Genomic DNA, 26,908 nt, shown 5'->3' with positions numbered 1-26,908 from the left:
CACGTCACATTGTTAATTATAAAAATGCTACGACATTGTTTTTATTATATGCCGTGTATCCTTCCTTGGGGGTTCTTAAATAAATAAAAATACTAATTACCAAAATAAACAAACCTTTATACCCCTCAAATGTTTCCTAAATCCGTCCCTTATTCTCAATAGAGTGTAGCCAATTAGGGCGTCCAATTTTACTACCTACTAAAAACAAAAGCTTAGATACGAAAATGTAAACTAAGTTTCAGAAAAAATTAAGACTAATTACATTATAAGCTTAAGTAAAAATATCAATCAATTGTAGTTTATACAGGATAATGGATTTAAGGTAATTTCTTAAACAACTAAAAGACGTAAAGGTTATTTCGTTATAATAATATCAGCCCTGTATTATATACTGTCCCACTGTTGGGCACGGGCCTTCTCTACTACTGAGAGGGAATAGGCCGTAGTCCACCACGCTGGCCTAGTGCGGGTTGGTAGCCTTCACACACCCTCTAAAATTCCTATAGAGAATTTCTCAGGTATGCAGGTTTCCTCACGATGTTTTCCTTCACCGTCAAAGCAAGCGATAATTCACAAAGAATACACACATTTTTAGAAAAGTCAGAGGTGTGTGCTCTTGGGATTTGAACCTATGGACATTCGTCTAGGCAGTCTGTTCCACAACCAACTAGGCTATCACCGCTTTTGTTATTTCGTTACTATATATTTATTCTGATTTCTTATGTTTACGCAAATGTTAGACATTGAAATAAAACAATTTTGCGGATTTTATTTCGGTTTTTATATTATAATTTTCTACCGACGCTTCAAAGACTGCAGCCTTCGTGATCACTTGGTGCACTAAGGTGTTGGTCAATTATACAAAATTGTATAAATGTAGGTAGGTAATGCAACTATTGACTTTACGGATGACCAACACCTCAGCCACCTCACGGCCCTATGACCAAGAAGGCTGCAATCTTCGAAGCGTCGGGAGAAAATTATAATAAAAAAAAATCACGATAAAATAGTTTTAATTCTACAATTTTTGTTTTCTTTTAGCCTTCAGACAGTAGTAGCGAAGAGTGAAGTTTTACGAAAGGTAATCCGACACATATAGGTACTAATATGCATAAATGTCTGCAAATTGTCCTAATGATCATTAGATTTCACACAAATTACGAAAAGGTAGACACTAGGAAGGTTATATGGACCCTTCGCTGCTGTAAGGTAGAAAGACATCTCGACACCCTAAGTTCTTTTTATTACATAGATACGTTGTCCGAGCTAAATACTGGAAAGATGAAAGCAAGGTAATTGCCCGACATGCACTTAGTCAACCTCCAACTACTGTCGCGGCTAGTCGGCTTACTAACTTTTTGTATTTTTAGAAATAAAATGCCTTCCTGTGTTTTTAGACGATGTACACATTATACTCCAACTGTGAATGAACAAACGTTTCATTTCATACGTTAGTAATAAGTATACACTATTTAACTTGTTACTTAACTAATAAATACATTTTATTCGACTGTTACAGCGCCGGGGCGGTCGACGCTCGGGCCCACTCGGGCCTACTCGGGCCGTATCAATGCGAGCTGCTAGGGCTGTACAGGTATGTGACTATAGTAAATAGTGCGCTGTTTTTATGTGCAATTTTGTTAGTGTATGACGCGTCTATGTGTAAAACGTCATTGTTGACACCTATGTGCTTACTCCTAAGTTTTTGTGCTGTTTTAATGTACTTACGAGTATATGGGCGTCCTGTGCCCCTGTTTGTACCAGATGACGAGCCCCATCTTGTCGTCAGGTAGCGCTGGGGTGACATCGCAGGGTAGCTCCACGCCCCCTCCCGTAGGAGCGTGCAGGGACTCTATGGCCGCTGGAACAAAGTATCATAATTAGCTTGGTAATACAAACTTAAAGGAATGATTTGATGCTCTTTCTGATGTTAAAGCAATTATTAGATACTACAATATGACTTTTTTGACTGCCTCGGTGACTACCGCTTTGAGGTACTGGGTTCGAATCCCGGGTCGGGCCAAAAATAGTTATGACTGAGTTTTTTTTATCTTAATTCGACGTTACGAACATGGCGGCGTGATACCCCCGCGGCTTGGAAAGCACGTGAAGCCGTTGGTCCTGATCTCTCCGGTAATGTCGAATCGCCGTCTCACCGAACTATGAGAGTGAAAGAACAGAGAGTGTGGCGATGTTAGCGATAAAACAATCTTGTAGACGGCTTTATATAAAAGATATATTTATAACGAGCTAAAGGGGTGTAGATCATACAATTCAACATAAAGAAATAATTAATCAAAATAAAAGGATACTATATTAACAAGATACATAACAAATATTAACATAATATTATAAATTAGATACATACGAGTCATACTAGCAACTACACTGCGAAGCCAAAGATAATTTAACATCACTTAAAGTATGAAAAAGTAAATTTATAACAAGAACCACATCATGTTTCCAAGTTCCCACCAATATTTCTAAAGTTTCTAGCAACTTGAGGTTTTTATAAATATAAAATTAGTGCAAAGGAAATAAAACCTTACATCCATGTTTTCTCAAATATATTTCTCTTCAAAAAGAGAAATATATTTGAGGTTAATTTTATATCTAAAGATCAGTCAACGAAAATTTTACAATATTCATTAGATTCTTGTAAATTATTCCTATTATAATAAAGTCCAACAGCTGTTGAATGTATAAAATATTTGTTTAATAAACTTAATTGCAAATAATCTGACGAATTTCGGCCCAAGAACGAATTAACTTTGCGTTAAATGTAATGAGATTTTACTAACGTCAAAGGGCAAAGGAATATGAATGTTTTACCTTAATAATTCTCATTAATATCATCATTATATTATTATTTATTTCTAAATGTAAAGGAATTCGAAACATACCGCCTAATTATTTTAAAATGTAATCATAAAAAGGGCAAAGGCACATGTTACGTACAGTCCAAATTACAAAACATCAAAATACAAATTTTATAACACACGAGAAATGTTAAAATACACTCATTATTTTAATTAATCCTAAGGAGGTATAAAAAGCATTTTTTACGAAGAAGCAGCCATGTTTTCGAATAAAATAGTCGATGTTATTACATAGATGTTTTAAGGGTCTATCAACAAGTTATAGTGCTGTGGAAGTAACTTTTCAATAATAATCATTAAATAATATTCTCGGTTGCTCACCGTATAATTTTGAGTCGATATTTCATGACTATCCTTGTCTTTCTTGAGGCTATTTAGTTTTTTTCTCTTCTTACGTGTGGAATTAAGGTTTTTATATAGCTGTTAAAGGTATTTTTTACGTTAGAATTGAAACAGCACGGTTAAATGAATATTAAAGAAATAAGGAGGAATATATTTATAATTTTCATGAATACGTCTGGCGAAAAATTATAGATATATTTTAGAATGATCCCTCATAAATATGTGTATTCATACTTCAGAGGGGCCAAACTATCTAGTTTATGTCCAATTGAATACCCGAATTTTAAATTACAAAGTGCTGCAGGACTCGCATTCTGAGACATTAGAAGTCTTACTTATAAAAATTTCGCAAAGCTATGCTTGTTAAAACACAAATTTACTCGATCAGCTGTAAGTCAAAACCCACCATCTTGCCTCTTAATAAGGTTTAAACTGGGAAATCGGTGATGTTTTTGACAGCTAACCTAGTTAACCACCTCTTAACGCTTAAACAAGTTTTTAAATAAGACTATATATATGACAAGTTTCATATTGCCTAGTAACTTGCTAGTAATTAAATATCAGCCCTGTATTATATACTGTCCTACTGCTGAGCACGGATCTCTACCACTAAGAAGGTGCCTTAATCCGCAGTGTGGCGGACTTCACAAACAATTAGTGGGCCCTATTCTGCCTACGTCTATTTGGAATTACGGGCGTTTTACTCAAAATACAGGTTTAATAGCCGTACAGGTATGAGTAAACAAAAACTTTTATTTACTTTCATAGTTATCAGAGCTGTCTTTCGATAAAAACGCCCGTAATTGGAAGAAGTCGGGTGAAAATAATTATGACTGGGTTTTTCCATCTTAAAAATTACTCAGTCGCAGCTTGGAGTCAGGGAGTTGACGGTGTAATACCCCCGTGCTTCGAAAAGCACGTAAAGCCGTTGGTCCTGCACCTGATCTCTCCGGTCACGTCGGATTGTCTCACCGGACTATGAGAGTGAACAGAGAGTGCACTTGTGTATTGCGCACACACTTGGGCATCATAATATCTCCTTCGTATTTGCCTGATCCCCGTTGAGATTGGCCGCCGAGGCCAAACTTCGGCTAGGAAATAATCAAATCGATTGTTTCTAGTAATAACACTGGCTCCAATTAAAATCGGAACAGTGTTTACACAATGCTGCTTTTCGGCAGAAATAGGCATTCCTGTCGAAGTCTACCAACCCGCACTAGGCTAGCGTGGTGGACTAAGGCCCATTCGCTCTAGTAGTAGAGGAGGCCCGTGCCCAACAGTGGAACAGGGCTGATATTATTATTATTATTATTATTATAGACATTCCTCTACAACCTACCCAACCGACTCTAACAAGATACCTACCAAATAAACAGCCTATAATAAATAGCAGTACCTTATACCGTCATTACTAGCATTTTATCAGGATCATAGCCCAAAGCGTCTCAGTGGAGCGTCAATTTTGCGCCAATCGGGTAGAATCATGGGCCGCGGGCAGTTCATTCCCGTTGATCAGTGTTGGGAATTATTTATGTGTAGTTCGTATGCGCTGTAGCAATTAGGGTTTAAAATAGCTTGGCATAGTAATAATCAATCATTACAAAATGTGTGACTTAGAATTGTTTTCTAATTTGCAAATTGGCTTCTCAGTGAAACGTAAATAAAATTGATGCAAATATGAGTAAACTCATTTTTTTCTGATTTGCAAATAGGTACGTAAATAATAATTTGAAGACGTTCAATCTGGTGTCATTTTAATCCGTAACTTGAACAAGTTTACTAGTTCTTGTTGTCTTTTCAAATTTTAACCAATACGAAAATTATCAATCTCATTTGTGCCACATAAATATAATTACATACAACCCCGTAATAAAGTGAGGCAGCGGATTGTCAACCAGATGTATATCACGTTTGCCAAACGTTTATCGTTCTATTGTTGACATTTTTATGTAAATCCTGAACGTCCAGTATACGTTTTATGGCGTCAGATTACTCGTACGTGATTCGGTTTTCGATAACTAAGGGCTGGCGCTTATATGGCGGAGCGCAGCGCCGAGAATTTTTAGCTAAACTATTATCAACATTGTCTCCATTGAAATAATATTGAAAGTTCATTAACATTATGTACCGGTCCTAACGCTACGTTCACACTTTTGCAAACTTGCTTTAATTTAGACGACAGTTGTAAACAATTGTTCGCTGTGGTTCCCGTGGCCCGTCAGCGTCTGTATCAGACGGAATGTCGGCGCACCGTGGCGCCCGTCAAGCCAGCTTAGGAAGACAGGTCGCACTGCCAACAAGCCCACACTCGGTCTTTTCAGCTTGGTTTAGCCGTGACCTCTCTCGAGGCCAGCCTCTGCCCGAGACGGGACGTCTCCTCACGCCGAAGACTACAGACGAGAGGTATTTAGCATCAAATTCTCATGGCAAAGCATCGATATATTAAATGTACTACGTACTAGATCTGGCATTCCGAACATTCATCGTGTTCCATTCAACTGTACTGCAATCTGTACACCTGACTAGTATGGTTTCAACATTGACAGCGTGTAGTTACGTACGAAGCGGCGTTTATAAGAACTCCAGTCTAAGTGTAAACCTGGATGTAAATACAAATTATTAATCCAGTGAGCAAAATTATTTATTGTTCAAGTGAATAAATAGGTTATAATAGTGACGTTTTGTTGCCATTATACTAATTATTTATTTAGCACTGCGTCTTTAAAAAGTTTGGTTAAACTATTGACGTTTTAACGCTGCAGCGAACTTTTTCTAACTCCAGACTTGGGACAAATAGTTTATAGGGACGTTCGTGTCTATAAAATATACGTCAATGAATCGAAAGCATTTTAAAACCGTAAGCCGCTATTTACATAATTACCATGGAAACTCGATTCAAACGGCTACTGGCTACGTCAAAGTCTAAACAATTTATTACATCCCCGATAAATTAAATGTACTCATTAAAAATCCATTAATGTAATGGATATTTGTGTAAGCCGTTGTATTTAAGTTTTTTTTCTGTTTGTTGTTGATTGTAAGAGGTGTAAAATTAGGTTTGAATCCCAGGTTGGTAAACGAAGGAAATTCACCGATATAGCCTATCGGTTTAACAAGCTGAAGTGGCTGTGGGCAGGGCACATAGCTCGCAGAACTGATGGCCGATGGTGCAAGAAGGTTCTGGAGTGGAGGCCATGAACTGGCAAGCGCAGCGACGAACGTCTACCCACGAGGTGGAGATGATCTGATAAAAGTCGTAGGATGCGGGCCGCTTCCAATAAGTCGATCTGGACATATTTGACGGAGGCCCATGTTTAGCAGGGGACATCCTGCACCTGATGATGATGATGAATGTTCTAAGTTAATTTTATTATAAAAGTAATAGCTAAATTATTATAATTTGTTTGAAAAACAGCACCGACAGATTATAAAAAATACACACACAAGAGTACCTAATTAATTTTACGAATAAAATTGATGATTAATTTTATTATCAATTACCTTTATATGCCGATATTATTTATTCTTACATATGTATCTATTTTATCCTATATTGTTTAGTTTCTTAAATAATTTAGTTACATTGTATATATTTTATATGCCTGTAATATATGTATTGTTATGTATTTTTATATGTTACTAGCTGACCCAACAGACGTTGTCCCGTCTTAACTATGTATGCACGCGCGCATTCTGTCGATCGCCGACAGTTATTTAAAACCACTGATAGTTATGTAAAATTGATATTTTGGTTAAGTTTTATTAAATTTTCTAATAATCCGCACAATTTTTTGAACTTTTTCTTTCATAAGAACCTTCTCCTGACAATAACAAACACAACAAAAAAATAATAATGAAATCGGTCCAGCCGTTCATGCGTGACGGCGTGACCAAGGGAAATAGGGATTCATTTATATATATAGATAGATGTATGTATTCGTCACAACTGCACATTCTTTTTCCTTTTCAATGTCCATGGTGTATGGCTGTCTGTAAGATATCGCCTCGAGTGATAAGACAACCAGTTGTACTCTCTATTCATAGTCTAAAAATGATTATGCCCAAAAATAAAAATCACTACCGGCTCGTGAGGGACTTGAACCCCCGACCTCCTCTTTTGATTCAATTAAGATGGGTGCTCTTACCGCTGAGCTAACGAGCCTCTACTATCGAACACTTAAATATTGATTATTAGCATTCTATGTTGTCACAATTTATGACTAATATTATCGATATAATTGTACTACGTACTAGATTTAGCATTCCGAACATTCACTGTGTTCAACTGAATTTAACTGCAATCCATTCAAACTGACTTTAGTATGGTCAATATTGACAGCTTGTGGTTGTGTACGGTGTGGTGCTTATGATATAAGAACTCGAGTATAAGTTTAAACATGGATTTAAATAAAAAATATTAGTCAAATAAGTAAAATTATTTGATGTTCAAGTGAATAAATAGGTAATAACAGTGACTTTTTGCTTGCCATTTTGGTTCAGATTTTGAACAAATAGTTTATATGGACGTTCGTAATCGTGTCAATAGAATATACGTCAATGACTAATATTGATAAGTATTCTCATAGATAAGTTACGTGCTATCTGATATTGATAAAAGCGTATATATGTATGAAGATTTTTAGAAGTAAGCGAAGCCGATTTTCATACATTTTCGCAAATGGATAAACCAAGTCCTGGATTACATAGGATACTTTTTATCCCGGTAATTTGGTTTGGGAAGAAATGCAAGATCATTTTAACATATCATAACAGAATTGAACCATATAATCGCCTCTACCTTGCTAACATTGTGCCAAAAATCATTCACGACAAATGTTTTTGGCAAAAATCCCGGTGTTTAGTTTTCTGATTTTTTTGATGATTTTAGGAGATTTGTGCGAATATAGTGTGTGTGAGTAAATATCTGATTAAAAGTATAATGTTTATAATTTATTGCTTGGTATTCCACTGCGCTCGCCGTCCTGAGACATGAGATGTAAGTCTCATTATATCCATTAGTTACACTGGCTAAAATGTCCTCCAAACCGGAACACAAACGTGACTTCACAATGTTACTTGGCGACAGAAGTAGACATTGCGGTGGTACCTACCCAGGCGGACACGCACCTATGAGAGACCTACCACCAGTCAATAACCACCACCACTATTTAATAACATAATATAGGCAAGTATAATATCAGCCCTGTATTATATACTTGCCCACTGCTGAGCACAGGCCTCCTCTACTACTGAGAGGGATTAGGCCTTAGTCCACCACGCTGGCCTAGTGCGGATTGGTAGACTTCACACACCTTCGAAATTCCTATGGAGAACTTCTCGGATGTGCAGGTTTCCCCACGATGTGTTCCTTCACCGTTATATTATATATGTTTCACCATATATAGGCAAGTATTAAACTTAAAAAAAGTTAATATTCTTTTAATATAAGGCTGACAAAGCCGCACGCAACTACTTATAAAGATTTTTAAACTCTACTGCATACACATGTAACAAATCAATCCTGTGTTGGTTTTCCAATCACGAAAACCAATTTATCCCCGTATTGCATAAGCGGGTAAAATGTTATCGAGGAACATTTCAACTAGTCTGTCGTGTTGGTTTCTGTGGTGTTTTATCGGATTGTAATTTAGTAGCTGGTCTATCGAGCAGTTTCATTACACCTATCAGGTCAATGGTAAGTGAAATGAATGTTCACAGCCGAATTTTCGGGCACGGTGGCCAATCTCAACGGAGATCAGCCACGCAGGAGATATTATAGTGCACAAGTGTGTGCGCAATACACAAGCACTCTCTGTTTCTTTACTCTCATAGTTCGGTGAGACGGTAATTTCACATGACTGGAGAGAGATCAGACACAGTACCAACGGCTTTGAAAGTTGCCCTTCGATTAGAACACCCGTAATTGCAAAAAGATGGATACACCCTCTAGACGGAATAGAGCCCTATGTCAAACTTTAATTCTGATTGATTCAATTGCTGTAGATCTGGAGGTATCAAAGATCTTATATTATTATAATCAGTAGTATAACAACGGGCTATTTTGACTCTTTTTTCTTTATTTTTGTTAAAAATTTACGTCATATATTACTAGTGGTATAATGAGATGTAAAATCTTACTATGGCCAGTAGTTAGTTACACTGGCTACAATATCCTTCATACCGGAACACAACAGTGACTACACACTGCTTGGCGGCAGAAATAGACATTGCGGTGGTATCTACCCAGGCTCTCACATATGAGAGACCTACCACCAGTGTGTGTGGTAGGTGTGTATGCATGCCACAAATTTTCAAACACGCCTCGACAGTACAATCATATTATTTATTACTTCACCGGCCCTTATTTAGCGAAAACAAACGCAATCAATGAAAACGTTTACCGTTCAATTTGTTTCGTTCAATTCATTTGTAAGATGCAGTTTGTATGATCATTGGAATTTTTATTTAGATTCGTTTTACTATCGAAGTGTTTATTGCCTTTAGATAAGAATTATGTCTTTATAGGAGCACGGGAAATCCCCACTGCACCTGATAAGTGGTGTGGGGTCCAATAGAATGTCGACTGATGAGAGATGATTACCCCTCGACAGTCGACACAATTATGCCGGCCTGTTGGAACCGATTATAGACAGGCTGATCCCGGAACGCGACACTTACGTAGGCCACTATAGCGGGTTTTAACATCTTGTATACAGTCGTCGCTATCTTGGTGGATATAACATATATCCTACCAGCAAATTAAATATACAATGTTCTTGAAATTGGATGTAGTGTCATTTTGCATTATGACACTTTGAAAATGGTAAGGATGTTTGTCACACAAATAGAATTTTCAATAATTATATTAAACAAATTACGCTAATTAACATAAATGCATTTATCTTTGAATAGCTCACAGCAAAACTATTGCCAGCAACGGATTCGGGCGAAGTCACGAGCAAAACCTAGTATAAAATGATTCGCGGCGGTCCGAAACATCATTAACAATTCACTCCTGCAGATAATAAGCCTAATGACCGTGACTGCGAAAAAAGTAACGGAAGCTCGTAGGGTTCTGTAGAATAAGTACTATCTTATTGAAATAAAACAAACCCACAAAACTAACAAGGTTGACAGTTATGCGACGATTTTCTGATAATTATTTGTTTGTTACCGCGTCTCGGTAAGCATAGCGTAGGACGACCTCCCACCCACTCCCAGAGGTGTTACACCACAGCGCGATAGTTGTACTGTGAGCCAAATATATCAGTTGTGTTTCTGCGTTAGGTTTGCTTGAATCTACTTCTTACATACATATATATAGCATCACACCTTTTCCCCTTTTCAGGGGTAGGCAGAGGTGTTACACCACAGCGCGATAGTTTTACTTTGAGCCAAATATATCAGTTGTGTTTTTGCGTTAGGTTTGCTTGAATCTACTTCTTACATACATATATATAGCATCACGCCTTTTCTGGTACTGCGAGCGAAACACATTAGTTGTGTTTTTGCGTTGGGTTTCTCTCTACTCTCTTCTTACATACATACATATGCCGTCCGACGACATTCGCAGGATCGCCGGTGGACGCTGGATGAGGAGAGCGGAGGACCGAGCAACGTGGCGCGCTCTAGGGGAGGCCTGTGTTCAGCAGTGGACAGTTGTAGGCTGATGATATCAGATGAGATTTGTTTGTTCGCGTTTATGACCGTACAGAATACAATTCGACGCTGATTTCATGGCGAGAATGTAACAACGCCGTGTTACTGCATAAACCCCCTGAGTTGGTTGGCATAGAAATATTTGCCAACATCAAATAATATGTGATAAATACTATTGTAGTATTAATTAAATGTAGTATAAATCTTAGTATTATTTTCTTTTATTTTTGTTAATATTGCTCTATTATTCTGTACCCATGAAACCCAAAATACAGGTCTCAGCCTAATTTTGGTTTAGCTGTAATTCATTTTTAGTACTATTTGGGTAATTGTAATATTGTGTAAGATGAATTTATTGTAGAAAATGCTGCTTGCAAATAAAAATAAAGTGTAAAGTATTGTGAGGAAATTTACGTACCAAATAAGTTTATACCAGAATTTCGATGATAAACTCTGCCAAGCCGCATAAGGCTAGCATGGTGATTGGTGATCTATAGACTAAACTAAAGCCTCATAATCATTGACGTATATAGACACGAATGTTCATACAAACTGTTTATTCAAAATCTGAACTAAAATAGCAACCAAAACGTCAGTGTTATAACATATTTATTCACTTGACCAACAAGTAATCTCACTTATTTGACTAATATTTTTTATTCACATTCAAGTTTACACTTAGATTCGAGTTCTTATATTATAAGCGCCACTCCGTAGGTACATAACCTCACGCTGTCAATGTTGAAATCATACTAAAGTCAGGTGTACGGATTGCACTACAGTTGAGTCGAACACAATGCGTGTACGGAATGCCAGATCTAGTACGTAGTACATATATATCAACAATAGAGGAGGTACTGGAATAGTACATACCTATTACTGGAATAGTACAACGTATAATACAAATCTAACCTATTTAATACCATACCATTATTTAGAAATACAAAAAATATCCACGGAACCCTATCTCCCACAAATGTTTTTACAATGGCCGCGGTTAAAGTGATTTTCAACATTACATAATAGACCCCTATGGTTATTCGGCTTTCGCAAAAACGGCTTTCGACTTTTTCTACACCGAAATAGGGTTTTGTTGAATACTAATGTTGGGATATAGAGAGATGGAAGAGACAAAGCGTGGTTTGGAGTTTTATTTAAGCGTACTTATTTCATAAATATCGTACAAGGATTTGCTTGTAAAAAAGTTATGTTAGTGTATGATTTGAGGTATTTGCGTGATAAATTGACATACATAGCATCACACTTTTTTCTCTTACTGGGTAGGTAGAGGTATAACACTGACATTTGGCTAGTTATGTTAAGTACTATGTGATAGGGGCAATATTTCCATCTCCGGGGCGATACTAATAATGCCACTTTGCCTGACCAAGGATTCGAACCGCAGACCTCAGTGCGAAACTTCTATTTTATTAATTGGAACCAACGGACAGTCACACATTGGGCATTACAAATCTGTATTTATTAAAATGATATAAGTAAGGAACTCAGCTGTTTGTGCTCGATATGGCGATAGGCTCGCCCCTATCACGTGGGACGTAACACACATAGCGTTAAGTAGTTGCCTTGGTTGCACTTATAATTATGTTTTTTATGTTTACGCGAATTTAAGACATTAAAATAAAACTTTATAAGGATTTTATCGCGTATATTATAATTTTCTACCGAGGTTTCAAAGACTTTGCAGCCTTCATGGTCATGGGTCAGAGTGATCCCTAAAATAGTTCTATTTTGATACCCCTTCGGTGTTAAAGGCGTGATGTGTGTGCGTCAAACATGTGTGTGTGAGCAAAGTCTCTAATAGCTATTTATAAATAAACACAACAAAAACAATTTTCGATCCACATTTCCAGATAAAACAATCATACTGAAAGACTTAGGAAGATCGAACATAAAACATTCGTTTTCAATTGTCTTTGTTCTTCGAAGCTAATTTATCTTCAGAGCCTTTCATTTGGTAGTACTCAAAACTAGGCACGTAGATGTTTCGGCTTTCGGCTTTCGGTATAACATAAAAAACATGGTGTTAAAACCCGCCGTAGTGGCCAACGTAAGTGTGTCGCGTTCCGAGACCAGCCTGTGTATATCCGGTTCAACAGGCCGGCATAATTGTATCGACTGCCGAAGGGTCATCATCTCTTGTGAGTCGATATTCTAGTGACCGCCACTCCATTTACAATCAGGTGTAGTGGAGTCACTTTGTTATGAAAAAAAATATATTTTAGGCTATAAAGTAATCATTAATATAAAAATTAAGACGACACTTTCCAGGAACAGCTTTGTTTAAGTTTGTTAAACGAATTTTGCATTGAAATGGGATAAGACGAAATCTGGATGATATTTAACCGCTTGATAAGTTGTTGGCTTAGACTTTGTATTTAAAGGAATAATCATAGCAATATATACAAGTGTCATCTTTTTCTTTCTCCCAAAGGACCAGGTTTCTTTCCTTCGTATTGTTAATTTAATTTTGCTATTTTATTGTAACGGACTCTATCCTAAGTCATTTCCTAATTAATTCCAGTTTTTCGAACCTAACAATTATTCCGAAAAATTCGGCTTCAGAAGCCCGAATCTTCGTTACAAAACGCCGACCCCCTCCCTAACCTACTCAAAAGCTTTCGATGAAACAAAATTCCATTATCCCGATCCATTCGGACGTTTGATTTTTCCAGATACTTGAGCGTTCTTTGATTATGTATTAAATGGAATCAATTTAACACTTGAAGACGGCTTGTTGATCGATATTGGACTTTATGTGGATCGTTTTATGGGCTATTTTAAGAAAAAATATAAGTTACTTTTTTAAACGATGGGTTAAGAGAAAGTATACCTGGATATCAGATGGTTAACGGCTCCGAACGTCTTTAATGATCATTGATTCTTAAATGATTTAATGTTTTGTATTCGGATTTCCTAAATAAAACTCACTACACGTCAAACTATGCGGCGATAGCCTAGTTGGGTGTGGTATGGACTGCTGAGACGAACGTCTGCCGGTTCAAAACCCAAGGGCAACACCTCTGACTTTTCTAAAATGTGTGTTTTCTTAGTGAATTATCGCTTGCTTTAACAGTGAAAGAAAACAACGTGTGGAAACCTGCATACCTGAGAAGTTCTCTATAGGAATTTTGAGGGTGTGTAAAATCTACCAACCCGCACTACAGTGTGGTGGACTAAGGCCTATTCCCTCTCAGTAGTAGAGGACGCCCGTGCACCAGTGGGACAGTATATAATATAGCGCTGATAATATAAAATTACAATGCTCTTTTGCCGATCCCAAAGGTGTTTCTTCTGCAATATACTTCAAACAAGTTTTAAGAAGGTATACGGTAGACAGCGGCTTGTCTGAGTACCTAGCATTGCCGACGTCCATAGGCGATGGTGACTACTTACCAGCAGAAAGGCGATTCACTTATCTGTCTTCATTTGCAATAATAAAATGACTATAAGGAAAAATATTCAGCGGTAATATCTAGCCTATACGCGGCGATTGTCACTTCCATTAAACATATTTCGTTGACATAAAGGCAGTAAAATGATTATTTTGTTCATATGTGGCCCTATTCAAGAATTAAGCTTCGTTGAGGAATTCCTTTGTACGGTTTTATGATCGAGTTGTCGATTAGCTAGTGGTGTCCATTGTATCGACATCGAGATTTCGATTAGGAATAAAATTTCTTGTAGAGCGGTGTAAATAATTAACAAGCCTAGAACTCGCTTTGATTTTAAAATATTTTGAATTTGGAACGAAATTTCAAGTGCTAATAATACTTCAATGAAAAATGTATATATTATAAAGACATAAAAACCTGAGTCCTGTCAGTAAAGCACTTCGTATTTCATAAATAGAATAATTTTATAAATAAATACTAATTTTAAATATGTTAAATATTAGGTTTTAAATCGATTTACATAAAAAACAATTCGTTTTAAATGACAGGCAGAATAAACGACTATTTTATAAATAGAATCATTTTATAAACAAATTCTAATTTTAAATGTATCAAAAATATCCGATAGAAAAATCGATCTACAAAAAGGAAAAATAATAGTTCGGTTTAGATGAAAGGCAGAATAAACAACTCCTTTATAAAACACACGACATTTCTAACTTATCGACATCCGAAACCCCTAAAAATAAACAAGCACGCCAGGTGTTACCGATCCGACACAAAGCGCCGTTCATTCCTGTTGTAATCTTTGGATCGTTCCACGAAATTCGAGATAATCGGCCCAGTTCACTTTGTTCTCGCCTTTATTGAAAGCAGCGGTCAAGAAATGGCATTAGAACGATGGTTTCAATATAACTTTTTAATATTGGAAGGAGGTTTAATACTTTTTGGATGGAGCAATTGTGTTTAGCAGTTGTGTTTAAAAATTTTGTATTTCGAACAGAATGTTATGGCGTTGCGGTTATAAATCGTTGATTTTGCTTTCTTTATTGAAAATAATTATTCGAATAATAATATTATTAAAAAGGATGGTCGCCAATGTATTAAGTCTATCTTTTTATCAATTGTGTATTAAATCACTCATTAGTGAATTCCAAAACTAAAATGGCGGCTGGACAAAGGCGCCAACTTCGTCAGATTTCCGTTAATAAGAATATGAACAAAAATATCTTCGAATCATTAACTCGAAATGGGCAAATTAGGCACGGATTTGGTAGTATGCATATATAAAACCTCATTGTGTTTTGACATTTCTAGGTTATTTATAATGGCGGCAAACGGCGCAAAATGGCGGCAAACGTGTTCACCGCTCGAATTCCTATATGGTAATGTTTTTAGATATTTCTATTTTATAGACGAGATTAAAATAAAATTCTAGTTTCAAACGTTAAAAACCACAACGCAACAAAACTTTGAAATGCAATGGTTTTGTGAACTCGCATTGAATTTTAAACTTCCACTATATTTTTAACAGTTAGTATTGTTAGGTCACACTACGACTACGCGTATCCATAATCGTTGATTATCCTCTCTCAGTGACCGTCCTGAGCTGAGCTTTGTAACCCGTTAGTGGGTTGCCCTCAGCATGGTCACTTCATTTTCAAGGGTTTTTTAGCGATCCCTGGTTTAGCAACTACGGCAGTCTCTAGAGGAATACGGAGAGGAATTCTGGGAAGCAAGTGAGGGGATGGAGAAGGAACTATATTGGGATAGGCGGAGTGGAGAAGAAAGGGAGAAGTTCGCAAGCCCTTATAGACCTCAATGTGAAATTGGCAATTTGGGTTACTTTTAAGGATTACGAGTGACTTAAGCGCTCACCAAAAGTCCGGTTGTATAAGCCGGCCTAACCAGGCTATAAAACGTATGGTCAGGTAAAAAAAACTATATTATTAGTATGTTGCTTGTAATGCTGTATACAATAAAATGATTATAAAAACATAGTCTTATAATTAGGTTGGCAAATTATCTGACTGTTTACAAACAGTTGCAACACCGTATAAATTTGTAATAACACTGTATGGAATTGCCTCGATGTCTTAGTTGTATTGCGTGCGAAATACGGTCACTGATTGAGGTCCCGGGTTGGGCAAAGTGATATTTGTAATTTTCTCCTCACTATCAGCCAGGAGTAATTTGTGCCCGATATGGCAATACCATCTTTATAACATGGGACGGAATACCTTTGGCGAAAAGTGTGCGATTTGGTTGCACCTCTGCTTACCTCTTCGTGAATAAAGACGAATGTAATATTACACAGACATTAGTTCCTCAACCATCTCTTCATCCAGTTCACATTGGGTCCAGATTTTTCGTCTTAAAACCACGTTTAGACGAAGCAATTATTGCTAGCAATGTGTTGAATATATGTCAAAATACTTATAGGTACGTCAATATGGGCGAGAATTGGCTCGCCTTTATACTCACTATAATCATAATAATATCAGCCCTGTATTATATACTGTCTCACTGCTGGGCACGGGCCTCCTCTACTACTGAGAGGTATTAGGCCTTAGTCCACGACGCTGGCCTAGTGCGGATTGGTAGACTTCACACACCCTCAAAATTCCTATAAAGAACTTTTCAGGTATGCCGGTTTCCTCACGATGTTTCCCTTCAATGTTAAAGCAAGCGATAAGTCAAAGAATACACACATAACTTTAGAAAAGTCAGAGGTCTGTGCCCTTGAGATTTGATCCTACTAACATACTTCTCAGCAGCCCGATCCACACCCAACTAGGCTATCGCTCCTACGCACCATAATTGCATACAATTATTGCTAGCAAAAATATATCTATCTAAATAAGACTAACGCTTTTATTCTTGCAAAAACATCCTTTACATTATAATGAAGTGACGCGCATAATAGACCTGAAGAGATCCCTTTGGAATGGTAAAAAAGATCCTTTTTATGGTCCTTGAAATACCCTCACGGGACCAAAGACGAGGGGCTATTGTAATAAATAACGAAGAAACCCCGGGCAGTAGTTATTTACGTGAAAAAACGTAGTTTTAACAGCATACGCGTAGCTGTACGCAGAATTGTAGTTTTGATATACGTCGGTTTAGATTTTGCGATTAAAATGATAGTATTTCGAAATAAAACTAGTTTTGGAATTTATAACGATTTTTTTATGATTTTCGTCCCATGTTTCGAAGGCGGCAGTCACGATAAAATCAACGGCAGTAACAAAAATTGACTATCACACGAAAGTAAGAGTGGAAAGTTCGACGTTCCAGCCAACCTACCGGATATCTTTCCAGTCAGTGACAAGGTCACATAATATGTGATGACAAAAGTATGAGCGAAAGAGACGACGCTATATTAATCCCAAAGTAACCGACTAGCTATCTTAATGTTTGATATTGACTGTAATAAAGGTAAAAGATAGGATTCTAGAATTTGTTCCTGATATGATGATAGGTTCGCCCCCTATCACATCATGGGACGGAACACACACAGCGAAGTGTACGCCTTGCACTTTTGCCTGCCCTGGGAAAAAACATGTTTTTTTCATATAGATGTAAAAATAATTTATTTGTTAAAACGAAAAATACTCATCGTAATGATTGACATTCATATGCATTTGAACAAAAATCACAGAATGTTTTCAGTTTTAAAAAGTCTAAACCATTCAACTGAAAATCAAACAAACCTAATTGGGAGGGGGTTAACCCACAATCCCCTCCCTTTCTACATTAATAGAAAATGTTTAAAATTTAACTGGTTTTTTACTCCGATGTACATTTAGCGAAAACCTTTTATTGGAACCTAGCCCGGAGGTACAACTGAAAATAGGGACAAAGAATTCCGAAAATATTTCTTTATGTCGACTGAAAGAGAGGTCATGTAGCATGCTATGCGTTGATATTTTTTTAGTCGACTTAGGTTGTGCTATGTATTTGGAGCTTTTCTATATACATGTCTAGTGACCCACTCCGACTGCTCGAGTAGTACTTATAATCTACAGCCAGATGCCCATAATGGAACAAAATAAATAAAGAAGTGTCTGACCACTACCAAACTCCATGGCTTCACCCATTGGGCTAATCTGAAGATTATCTAAACATTTTATTACTATATCCTCAAGCCGTTTTGGAGTATAGCGATAATACACATATGTGTGTGTAAAATTTCACTTTTCGCTTATCTATATAAAAATGAACATTTATTTACGCAGTGAAATTTTCCTAAAGGGAAACCGACACGACATATTATAGATACAAATATGCATGCGGCGTGCAAATCGTTCTAATGATAATTAGATTTTACATAAATTCTACATAGAAGCCGACAGGAATCGGGCTATATACAACCATCGTCACCGCCGGTTAAAACGAAATACCGGTGTTATTTTATATAGCAATGTTTATATTAGTTATATTTAAGTTGTCTGTACAGCAGAGAGAGTGTATGTTTAAATATATATGTTGGTAGTATTGCTTTGTAAATTTTCTTTCATTAGTTCGTTCACTCGCTCTCTTTACTCTCCGGTTGCTGAAGTGTGTAGATGTAACTCAGATTGAGAAAGTAAAATCAATTCCAAGTTGGATAAAATATCTGTTTTTATTTATTAAAATAACATCAACCGGTTATAACGAAAGAGATCCCGGCTTAAGTTTTATATAAACTGCTATGTAAACATACCACTTATAACAACACCGGATAAAGCGATAATTATATTAATAGACGACAAACATACTCTATTATTTAATATAAATGGGTTTTGCTCGCGGCTTCGCCTGCGTGAAGGAGTTTTCTGGGATAAAAGTTCTGCTATCTATTTTCCCGGGATAGAAAGTAACCCATGGACTTCCTAGGGTCTTAAACTATCTCCATACTAAACTTCTTTTAAAATCTGTTCAGTAGATTTTGAGAAAATCGATCACATACAGGCAGAAAAGGGGACTTAGTTTTAAACATAGATATTAAAATTAAATATTTATCTAGTTACACAAAGAATTGGGAGTCTACATTTATAATACAAGGTTAGACTAATAGTTTTATTGACTTGAATCTTAATCATATAATTAACGCTATATCTTCGTTAAATTCATTTAAATTAGGTTATATCTTTACAATGTATGTATAAAGGTTATTTCGCGTATAATTTAGCAATTAACATTCATACTAACGGTATAAAATGAGAATAATTCTTTCCTATTTTCAGTAAATATTCAGAAAACGAAAGCAACATGAAGCTTGCTACTTTGTGTTTTATTTTGGTGAGTGTATTTAATTATTTAATTTCATGTTTGTAGGTGTCGTTCGCCTGATGGTAAGCGATACGACCGATAAACAATAGAAACACCATGCAACACCTTGAATTACAAAGTATTGTTTGGTATTCCACCGCGCTAACCATCCTGAGACATGAGATGTTAAGTCTCATTATGTCGAGTAGGGGAATTGGCTATGTCCTTCAAACCGGAGCACAACAGTGAGTACATACTGCTACTTAGCAGCAGAAATAAACATTGCCGTGGTACCTACCCAGGCGGACTCTCACATATGAGAGACCTAATACCAGTAGATGCTTTTTTTATAAGTGAAATGGGGCTAATAGAATGTCAACTGACGAGAGATTATTACCCCTCGGCAGTCGACACAATTATGCCGGCCTGGAATCGTATATATACAGGCTGATCCCGGAGCGCGACACGTGGGTGACTATGGTGGTTTTAACACCACGTGTACGGTACGCTATCCACGCGAATATAAAATATATCCTACCACCAGCAAGTAAATGAATCTATCTATATGAAACGAAATATGAAATATATTTATTTACCAAAAGAACATTTTAGATAAGTTATAATAGTTAACAGTGACTCCCACACTTGTCTAAGCCTGTCCAATACGAGTCATGAGTAAACATTAACATGGTGTTTTATTTAATTATTTACGGTTTATGGTTATTATTATTATTATGTATTATCTTCTTTAAAGTTTATTTTTTAAACCTCGACCGAAAAAGGGCGTGTTATAAGTCTGTCTGTCTGAATAATGATTGAAAATATGTCCTAACTTTGTTTTACGTTTATTCAGCTGTCATTAAACTCGACTAGATTTATAAAATTAAAATACTAACAGAACTGTTTTTCCACAGTCACTCTCCCTTCTCCTACTCCAAGTTTCTGGACAAAACATGTTCGACCCATCAGCCTTTATCCAATCCGCTGCCAAGGGCGCCAACTCCATCGCCTCGGGTTCCTTCAAGGCTAATAATGACACAGTGAATGCTGATGGCGGAGCTTCGTCCAGTGACGGCCTGGCCTCCTTTATGGGTGGTACGAAAGGTTAATAAAATTATTTACTGTTATTTGTTTTTTATTACTAAGGATTAAACATGCTCCCTGAAATACATATGTTGGAAATGGTTCCTATTAGACTCTGCCTATCCCTTGGGAGATGAAGTCGTGTGTTCATATGAGTCTGTGGGTGTTTGTGTGATTGTGTGAGTGCGTAGGTTAATAAATATTGATAAAGTAATTTATACTCATTATATCCTAAAGATACAGGTCAATAAATGCTCCATATATTCTAGAACATTAGGATCAAAACTAAGATTATAATACTAAGACTATTTTACAGTAATCGGCAGTAAATATTGTACATTGAACTATAGAAACGATTACAATATTAGGCAATGAATATCATATATTAGAATGAGATAAAAGAACATGTTAGCGACTTCGTAGGCCTTTATTTTTGACTGACATATTTGAGTATTCTCTTTTTCGAATTCAAAATATAATACTTACTGGTGAATACTGCGATTCTTTCCTAACCGAATTACGGCCAATCTCAACTGAGATCAGCCAAGCAGGGATATTATAGTGAAAAAATGTGTGCGCAATACACAAGCACTCTCTGTTCCTTCACTCTGTTAGTTCGGTAAGACGACAATCTGACATGACCGGAGAAATCAGGCCCAGGACCAATGGCTTTACGTGCTATCCAAGGCACGAGAGTATCACACCGTAAACTTCCTGACCCCGAATGCGACTGAGTAGTTTTTAAGACGGAAAAACCCAGTCGCAATTATTTTAGCCCAGAATTCGAACCCAGGACACGTACTCGTATTGTGTACAATTACAACTACGCCACTGAGATTACTATACAATTTCATCAACCTATGACTTGCGAAAGAAATACAATTGTGTTCACCAAATCAGATTAAGGTCAATAGTTAACTGTTTTATGTCGATATTTTATTGTTCTACAGAATCACACACGAAGATATCATTATTCCGATCGTGTTTTGTTTTATTACCATTCCTTTAACGTTAGTGATGTTACATCGTCAGTTAAGTAATAATGTATCTAATATTGACAGTGTACAATTTATACATCATGAATTTATATCCGCTCGGATAGCGACCACCGTACACAAGGTGTTAAAACTCGCCATAGTGGCTCAGGTAAATGTGTCGCGTTCCGGGATCAGCCTGTGTATATCCGGTTCTAACACGCCGGCATAATTGTGTCGACTGCCGAGTGGTGATTATCTCTCCTCAGTCGAGTTTCCATTATACCCCACTCCAGTACCATAAGTGGGGTCACTTTGCTCGTATAAAATAAAAGAAAGACACAGTAACAGTAACTTCCGAAACAGTTCGTAAAAAATTGTTTTTGTGAACTATTGCTTCATCTGTGCCAAAGAGATTCAGGATCCAAGTAATTCGCGTACAAGCCGACAACCGCGGGTTTGTGTTGTACGTAATGAGAGTACAAAAAAAAGTATTATGAACCTTATAAACACACGTTCTGATGACGTTGCAATGGACATTGCTTAACATTGAATTTCTTAACATTTTCGCTTATAATCCTTTTTTATTTATAGTTCTACGACAAAAAGTTACTGGACCAAAGTTGTAGAGAATTTAATTTGCAACAAAAAATGTTTATAATTTTCACTAAATTTATTTTATACGAGCAAAGTGATTTTAGTTAATTGACACTAAATCGATATTGTTGAAATTAAGGATAGAATATCTTTAAAGCCTACAAGAGAGCATAAATATTAAAAAAATATTTTTCGAAAACCAAATTCGTGATAAAAGATGCTACAACTCCTTGGATTTAAGTCGCTTCTTACAGGTTGGTGTTGAAATCTAGAGAAAAGGTCAATGTTTAATTGCCCAATGTTCATTCTTTTGTGGTGGTAGAGATAATGAGGTTTTTCAAGCGTCCCCGCCTTGGATCTTCAAATTTTGCCGGAATAGTCATTTCCCCGCGAAAATAAAGTACAAATTTATGACATAGAAGTATACTCTTAACACAATACTTAATGTACCTAGATCATTTCCCCGCGAAAGTAAAAAGTCAAAGTTGACATAGAAGTGTACTCCACGATGCTTCACAAGCGTAGAAAAACTCAGGTTCGATGACTGCCATGGGTATTATGAGTGTATACCCAGATTACGAACGTTACGTATTCAATGTAAATATTATGACATTACGTAATGTTGACTTGCGCCGCTTCCCGAATCTAAACCAGGGTAATCTCTGTTCCGTGCGGATTCTGCTGATGAAATTATGACGGGTATAAGGTATTCATATGAGTCATTTTAAGATTTTTTGAATACTGAGATTTTGTTATTGCAAGAAGCTTGTGACCCTGCATGCCTTTTTAAAAAAATATATTAAAATACTTATCACGTAGTACTTAATCTGTAATCGGGTTAATGCAAGGAACTTGTGATTCTGAATGCCTTTTTAAAATAAAAATTAAAAATTAAGATTCTTTATTTATCACGTAGGCGAACAAAGTTGCACTTATGATACGTCAAAACAATGTATAGGAATAATAATTATTATTTCTAAATAACAATTAAAATTACTTATATAACTATGGCCATTTATAATTAGGGATGAAATTTGTAAGGAATAACAAGGTACAAACCAAAATAGCCAGCTCGGGCTGGCAAGAAGGAAATAAAGGGATAACGTGTCGCGATCCTCACCGGCGAGGACATAAGCCCTAGCCTAGCTCACCTACCAGCCTTTCACTAGCTACCGAAGTGATGACTACCTTGAGGGTGTAGTTGTATTTCGGTACGACTGTAGTACTAAAGTCCTGAGTTCGAATCACGGATCGGGTCAAAAAATAATAGTGACTGGGTTGTGTCATTTTAAAATTCCTCAATCGCGGCTAGGAGTCAGGAAATGGCTGTGTGATACCACCGTGCCGGAAAGCACGTCATTGGTCTTGCGCCGATATCTCTCTTTTTCACTATATTTCTTCACTTTTCCACTATATTTTTGCCCGCTGAGGCTGAAATTTGGCTCGGAAGAAATTAATCAGTATTTATGTGACACAAAGTATCTCAAAATGCAAAATTTAGTCGAATACAGACATTATACAAACTAAATTACTCGCTTGACTAAAATACACAGTCTGAACTATGCCTTACAGACCCACTGTCATTCCAAACACAAATGGCATGATACCTCGCGTACCGCAATATTATTTAATTCCAGATATTGCTATTTTTCCTCCTCTATACACTATCCGCGTATCCCATTACGTTCTATGACGCAGTAGAAGCTCATGCGTGGAATTTCATTATGTTTCCGCGAATGTTTTAATGCGAATCTGACGGCAAGATTTCTGTGTTATGGTAAATTGTTTTCTAGAATGTTCTGTGGTGAATTCGTTGTTGGAGACATGAGGATAATTCTAGAATGATTTCTTATGATAACGCGAAGGCTAGACATTGAAATAAAACTATTTTATTAAGGGTGTTTATAATTTTTTCCGACGTTTCGAAGAATTTGCAGCTTTCGTGGTCACGGAAGGACTGAGGTCTGTTGGTCGTCCGAAGAGTCAAAGTTAAAATATCTACTTACGTTTTACTATTATACAAAATTATAAATTTTTATGACTTGACGGTTCGTCGTATCAGCCTATAATGTCCCAATGTTGGGCAAAGGCCTCCCCAAGATCCTTCCATGAATCACGATCCTACGCTATAGTGAACCAGTTATTTTTAAATGAATCCAGTTCGTTCTTGACGATTCAATCTCCGCAAAATGAGCTCACAGTGTCTTGAAGTCTGGCAGACGGTCGTTTGGGAATCCAAAATACATAGTCTGATCCAGGAACGCGACACTTTTGCGTGGGCTACAATGATCGGTTTTACAGCTTAACCTACCACTGCAATGTCTATTTCTGCCACCAAGCAGCAGTGTGTAGTCACTCCGCCCTGTGGAATGGGGGCGTTTGGAGAATTCCACCACGGTATCCCCTGCCTGTCGTAAGAGGCGACTAATAGGGGCCACGAAGGGGGTCGTCGGCGGGCAGCAGGGGGCTGTCCGCCCTAGTGCATTTCTGTGCATCTTTGCACATTTGTCGGTTGACCCCCGGGATGGACGGCAGTGTGTAGTTGGCCTCACGCTGCCGTAGACGCCGAGGCGTCCTTCGGTGCGCGGGGCTTCTGAGACCCCCCCCCCCCCATAGGAGACGGGCCGCAAGGCGGCACCGCGCAGGGGCGGCTGCGGTCGCAGACTAGACACTTCAACGTCAGAGGAAGCCCGCAGCCGTCCCTAATGCGCCGAAGAGGGTCACCGCGGAGTTTTAGCTGGTAGGCCGTGCATAGGTTAAATTGTATATAGGGTTAGGGACTCGGCCCGGCGGTCGCCCGAAGGTCACCATCAAATCCGGGCGGCTCAACGCCGGGCCGTAAGGCACGGTTACCCCAGCATAACCGCTCAGTCGCCCCCCACGAAGGCTGGGCGGTAGTAATAAGGCACTTTCTCCGCGAAAACAAAAAAAAAAAAAAGTGTGTAGTCACTGTTGTGTTCCGGTTTGAAAAACATTGTAGCCAGTGTAATTACTGGACATCGTGAGACTTAACAACTCATGTCTCAGGATGTCGAGCGCAGTGGAATACCAAACAATATTTTGTAATTCAAGGTGTTGGATGGTGTTTCTACTGTTTACGGAGGTAAACTTACCATCAGGCGAACGGTAAGCTCGTCTCGTCATTCAGAGCAATTAAAATTCAAATACCAAAATATACAGAGTTTGCAAAATTTTAAACGCAACGTGTTATTTTATAAACCATTTACTTTAAACATCCAACTAACTCCGAAGTGTTTTTACTTCCGCAGTTTATAATTAATAAATCTGCGAAGCTGTGTAACAAAGAAAAACTACAGGAAAGTTAAACTAAACTATGTGAAATGAATACCTTTGCTCAACATAGCTGTTTTGAATTAAGCTGGCAAAGAAAAACGGTTATTGTTACTTATAAAAAAGCTGCTACAAATACTTCTTTGTGAATTATCGCTTTGATGATGAAGAAAAACATCGTGAGGAAACCTGCATACCTTAGAAGTTTGCTGTAGATTTTGAGGGTGTATGAAGTCTATCACTCCGCACTAGGCCAGCGTGGTGGACTAAGGCCTAATCCCTTTGAAGTAGTAAAGGAGGCCTGTGCCCAGCAGTAGGACAGCATATAATACAGGGCTGATATTATTATTATAGGATAGATTTGAACCTGCGGACATTCGTCTCGGCAGTCCGTTCCACACCCAACTAGTCTATTGCCTCTTTTTTACATATACGTAAGAATTTGGATATTTATTAGAATAAACATAAAAACAGCTGAACGGATTTAGATGAAATTTGGTCTTGAGATAGATCGACTCGCATTACCGTAAAAGCTTTTAGTCCAGGAGTAGTAGTAAGTAGTTTGAGCCTAAATATTCACGATGCGAAATGTGACCTAGTTGAATGGTGTATGCGGTAAGATACAACTTTAAGAACCCAGGTACGAATCCCGGGTGGGGCAAAACGATATTGGATTTTTCTGCTCAGTAGCAACACGGATTTTAGAATTTGTGCTAGATATGGTGATTGGTCCTATCATCATATCATGAGACACACAAGGCGAATAGCTACCCTGGGAACCCTGTTTTTTTTTTAACGCCAAAGTGACCTCTCTGCATCTGATGGACAGTGGAATGTGGTCCAATAAAATGTCGACTGACGTTGATTACCCCTCGGCAGTCGAACCAATTATGCCGGCCTGTTGGAATCGGATATACACAGGTTGATGCCGGAAAGTGACACTCTTATGTAAGCCACTATGGCGGGTTTTAACACCTTGTGTACGGTGATCGCTATCCGGGCGGATATGAAATATATCCTACCACCAGTAAAGGTCCTCTGCCTACCCCTTCGAAGATTAAACGTGATTATATTTTTGAAATGAAATGCAACAGCAATGTCTTACGTTGTTTTTTATAAGACTTCTTTTAAGATCCATTAAAGAGCTATGATTAACTGAACTACTTAATGACGTCATCAACGTCATATATCCGATGAATAGGGTGAAAGTACCAAGTATGAGCCCTTTATTTAATAAAGATTTCATGAAGGAAATTGAGCTTTATTGCCAAATGGCCGCTGGTATGAATGGGATTTAAGGCATGGGATATAGCGGGAAAGAAACCTATTATTTGTGAGATTGTACTAATAAAATTTACAAACACGCTGACGTCTTTTATCCCTGAAGAGGTAGACAGGGACGCAAGACTTAGGGCTG

At 37.4% G+C, this 26,908-nt stretch overlaps 1 protein-coding gene across 1 annotated transcript in view; it reads right to left on the bottom strand.

Annotated features, from left to right (window-relative positions):
* LOC115456334 (nephrin) overlaps positions 1 to 26,908 on the bottom strand; it is a 476,278-nt gene that overhangs the window by 73,705 nt on the left and 375,665 nt on the right. The window contains exon 3 of the mRNA XM_037437781.1: positions 1,729 to 1,861. Within this exon, the coding sequence (XP_037293678.1) occupies positions 1,729 to 1,861 (133 nt within the window). The remainder of the gene's footprint in view (positions 1 to 1,728; positions 1,862 to 26,908) is intronic.

This window comes from Manduca sexta, chromosome 2 (genome assembly GCF_014839805.1).
Source record: "Manduca sexta isolate Smith_Timp_Sample1 chromosome 2, JHU_Msex_v1.0, whole genome shotgun sequence".
NCBI lineage: Eukaryota > Metazoa > Arthropoda > Insecta > Lepidoptera > Sphingidae > Manduca > Manduca sexta.
This window is presented reverse-complemented; position numbering and strand designations above follow the sequence as displayed.